This window comes from Plasmodium reichenowi, chromosome 4 (assembly GCF_001601855.1).
Source record: "Plasmodium reichenowi strain SY57 chromosome 4, whole genome shotgun sequence".
In the NCBI taxonomy this organism is placed as follows: Eukaryota; Apicomplexa; class Aconoidasida; order Haemosporida; family Plasmodiidae; genus Plasmodium; species Plasmodium reichenowi.
In genome coordinates this window covers 467,825-472,400 of record NC_033649.1, presented here as the reverse complement: position 1 = coordinate 472,400, position 4,576 = coordinate 467,825, and the positions used below count along the sequence as shown (strand labels likewise).

The window sequence follows — 4,576 nt, the reverse complement described above, 5'->3', positions numbered from 1 at the left end:
AAATACAAAATGGCTAGTTGCACACACATTGAAATATAAATAATTTCAATGTATATACAAATAAATAACATGATATATTCACAAATATGTGAAATATATATATATATATATATATATATATATATATATATATACGTGCAAATATTATCTTTTTTATTTTATTATTTCTTCATTTTTTTCTTACGTAATCTTGGAAGACGTCACTGGCCATGCAATTCATATTTTTGTTGATCAAATTTCCTATGTAATCATTTTTTATCCTCTTTTTTATTTTTATTCGCACTTGTTTACATAAATCAGAAGATTCGAAATATTCCATTGAATTTAAACAACTGCTGTTATCATTTTTCTTCTCTCTTTTCCTAAGGCCTGTAACCTTTTCCTCATTATCTGTATATGCAGGAGCAGGATGAGGTAATACATCAGCTAACATTAAAGTTTCGATCATTCTAGTAATTTGCTTGTGTGTTTCTTTACAAACTACCATAAACTTCCTCTTATCTAATTCCACATTTTCCTTTTGAATATTTTTTGTTGTTAAATATTCTTGTGGATATAAAACACTCGGTGATAAAATATTTAAATCAATGCACATTTTTATTGTAATGATATCTCTTAATTGAGTAAATGAAACTGCTGGATCTTCAACCGTTATTTCTCTAATATTTGTATTAACAATTGATAAATGATAAATCTTTTCTAAAACCTGCATACCTAACCCTTTACATTGCATGGGAGGGAAAATCAAAAATTGAGATATTCTATTTCTATCAAATTGAAATGTAAAAAACGTATAAGTTGTTGCTAAACCAAATAAATAAAAATAATAACAATACTCACTACTTTCTTCATTCTGTTCTTCTTTCTTACTATTAAAACGTTCAATTACATTTGTCTTTGAAGCACTTTCTCTCTTCCACTTTTCGATGGAATTAACTTTATCATCTTTATCTTTTTTTGGTTCATCTAAAATATTATTATTATTATTATTATCTTCTTTTTCCTTAAGCAAATCTGCATATAAATAAACAACATCATGATCATTATGAAAAGAATAATAATCTTCTTCATTTTTATTATTTACGTTATTGAGGGTATCAAATATTGCCTGTTTGACTAGATCATTGGTAATTACATATTCTTTTGGAAAACACGCTACATCTGTTTGTGTAAAATTATTATTATTATTATTATTATTATCACTACCATTACAGCCACTACTACTTATATTATTTTTTTTATTATTGCTATTACTATTATTATTACTACTATTTTTGTTACTATCCAAAGTATTTTCTCTCTTTTTTCCCTCTTTTTCTTCTCCCTCAGATATCTCTATCACTTCAACATCATCTTTTATTTCTACTATTTCAATATTATTGTCATTTCGTTCATCTTCATGTCCTTGACCTTTGTTTCTTTTCTTGTTTTCATTTACCTCCTGACCATTAGTTAACAAACATCTTTTACCAGTACTCTTTTTTTTTTCCTCACTTCCATCTTCATATTCATCTTCTACTACTATAACTTCGTCCGTTTGTTTTTCTTTTCTGTGTACATTCAATGTGCCTTCGCTTAATTCTTTATCATTTTGCACATCGCTTTGATTGTTTTTTGAACCATTCGACTTGCTTTTTATGCTGGTCACTTTTGATACATTGGAAATATTAGTAACGGTTGATATATTCGTGACTGTTGATGCATTTTTTTTTTCACTTAATTTATTTGGTACTTCTAATGAACCCCCTTCAACCTTACAACCATTCATAGTTTCTTCCTTAACATCCTTTTTTTGAACATTCGTAGTAGGTGATGAACGGCTTTTAAACAATTCCGCGTTTAAATTATCAATAAAATTATTTTTTGCAAATGGCTTGCTCTTATCATGTTTAAATATAATATATGGTAATATTACACTCCATCTATAATCATATTCAATGTTTGATGCACTTTCAATAAACCAATGATAAAACCATTCAACTCTTCTATGTAAAATTTCAAAATTATCTTTAACTGTATAATCATATCTATTATGATAATTTTCACTTATCAATTTTCTTAACCTTTCTTCTTCATCAATTTCTTCTTCTACATCATCGTCATCATCCTCATCATACTCATCATCATCATCTTCTTCTTCTTCTTCTTCTTCTCTTTCTCCTTCTTTGTTGTATACTTTTCCTCCTTCCTGATCATTAATAGAACATTTACCTGAAGCTTCTCCTCCTTCCATAGTCTGTTTAGGTTTTCCTTCGTTTTCTCCTCCTTCTACATTTTTTTTTTTTCTCCGTCTTTTTCTTTTTTTCTTCTTCTTTTGATTTTTTCGTTCATCTAATACTTTTAAATAATCTTTGTACATTTGAGACATATCTTTTTCTGTAACATTTCTTGTATACAAACTTTTTACAACTTTATTTTCTTCCCCGGAATTATTGCCATCAGCATCATTTTTAATTAATGCTTCTCTTTTCTTTTTACGTCTTCTTCTTTTTCCTTTGGTCCATACGTTTAGGGCATTGTTACGAGCATTAATACTGCTGCAGGAGTTTTTGGAATCTGAATATTTTCTCGTACCCACCTTATTCTTTTCAGAAACGGCATTATCATTATCATTATTGTTATTATTATTATCATCTATATTTTCATTATTCTTATTATTATCATTATTATTATTCACATTTTCATTATTATTCACATTTTCATTATTATTCACATTTTCATTATTATTCACATTTTCGTTATTATTCACATTTTCATTATTATTCACACTTTCATTGTTATCCAAAATTTCGTGGTTGTCTTTATTACCTATATTTTCATTTGTATTGCTTTCATTTACATTACTATCATTTACATTATTTTCCATATTATCAACTGTACTTTTTTTTCTCCTCCTTCGTCTACCGTTACCAGGAACCACCTTCTTTGTATTATCCTCAACATCCTCTTTACTTTTACTAAGACTATCACTTGTATTTCTCCTAACAATACTACTTTTTCTTGACTCTGATTTGGTATGTATACTATTCGCCCTACTTCTTGAACCTCTCTTTTCGCTCCTAATCAAAATATTATTAACAGCTGCTCTCCTTTTATTCACAGTTCTATCCCATTCCAAAACATCAGTAGGTACTAAGCTTCCCGATGTATTTTCATGACTTACTTTTGCATTATTTGGACTAATTTCATCACATATCTGTTCATTTTCTACGTTTACAGTTTCTCTTTTTATATTTTTTATGTCACTACTACTATCAAATTTAAAATATTCAGAGGAAAATCCACATTTGCGTATTTGTAAAATTATATCTTTACTAATATGTTTCTCATAAATAATATACCCCGGAGGCTTATATATTGCATTCCTCACTAGTTCCTCATAACTATTCTTTTTAACTAATTTTTTATCATTTCGATTTAATATACTTAAAAATTTATCTTCACTTTCTATAAAGCCACCTGGATAAGGAGTGGTGATATATAAACTTTGTAAAAGCATTAACATGATATAATTTGAATTTTCATATTGGTCACATATGGACCCGTTCAATTTCATGAACACTTCATAATTGTCGCACGTATAATAAAATTCTATATTCAAATTTTCAAATCCAATTACCTATAATAAAATTATGTATACATATATATATATATATATATATATATATATATATTATATGTATATATCCACATACGTATAAACCTATGTATGTTCATATATTTATTTATTCGTATTACCTGTTCACTGTCACTAAAAAAATGATGAGTAAATAATGGTTTGAAAGTATATGTTTTATTAATATAATCAGAACTTGATATACATGGATGAAATGTTATTGTATTAACAGCACTAAGTTTAGGTACGCATGTGTATGTATTTATGGATGGAAAAAAATTAAAAGATAAATTTTGTAAATCACTTGCATATGTCTTTATACAATTATAATATTCTCGATTTAGTTCAACTTTTTTAATTTCACCTGTGGTCTGTTCTACATTTAATTTGTTTGCATTTTTCGTTCTCATTTTTAAATCCAACTTTGATAATATATTATAAATATATGAAATGATTTAATAATACATAATTTCTTCAAACTATAAATTGATTTGTTTATTTTTTAAAGACATTTGTACAATTCTGTCAGAATAATACAATGTATCTTTTTATTTGCAAAATGAAATAATATATATGAGCAAATAAACGTTGTATGGTTTAATATATGTGCACATAAATATTATTACATATATATATATATATATATATATATATATATATGAATATAAATTTGTAATGTATTATTTATACAATTTATACATATATGACAAAGTATTATAAAATTAAAATAACATAAGCAAAGTTATTATGTACACATATATATATATATATATATATATATATATGATATTTATATTATTTATATATGACACCTGGTGTTTATCTATTTATTTATTTATTCATTCATGTATTCATTTTAATATTATACTTGTTAAATCAAATCTGTTGAACAAAAAAATATTCTGGTTTAAATAAATATAAATTTTTAAAATAATGTTTTATTAGGATAATGAATATTTA

At 25.6% G+C, this 4,576-nt stretch overlaps 1 protein-coding gene across 1 annotated transcript in view; it reads right to left on the bottom strand.

Annotated features, from left to right (window-relative positions):
• Positions 1-4,026, bottom strand: part of PRSY57_0413900 (histone acetyltransferase, putative) — a gene marked incomplete at both ends in the record, with an annotated part of 4,733 nt that extends 707 nt beyond the window's left edge. Inside the window, 2 exons of the mRNA XM_012905995.2 lie at positions 185-3,619; positions 3,739-4,026. Coding sequence (XP_012761449.2) covers positions 185-3,619; positions 3,739-4,026 — 3,723 coding nt within the window. The remainder of the gene's footprint in view (positions 1-184; positions 3,620-3,738) is intronic.
• Between the last annotated feature and the right edge of the window lie 550 nt (positions 4,027-4,576).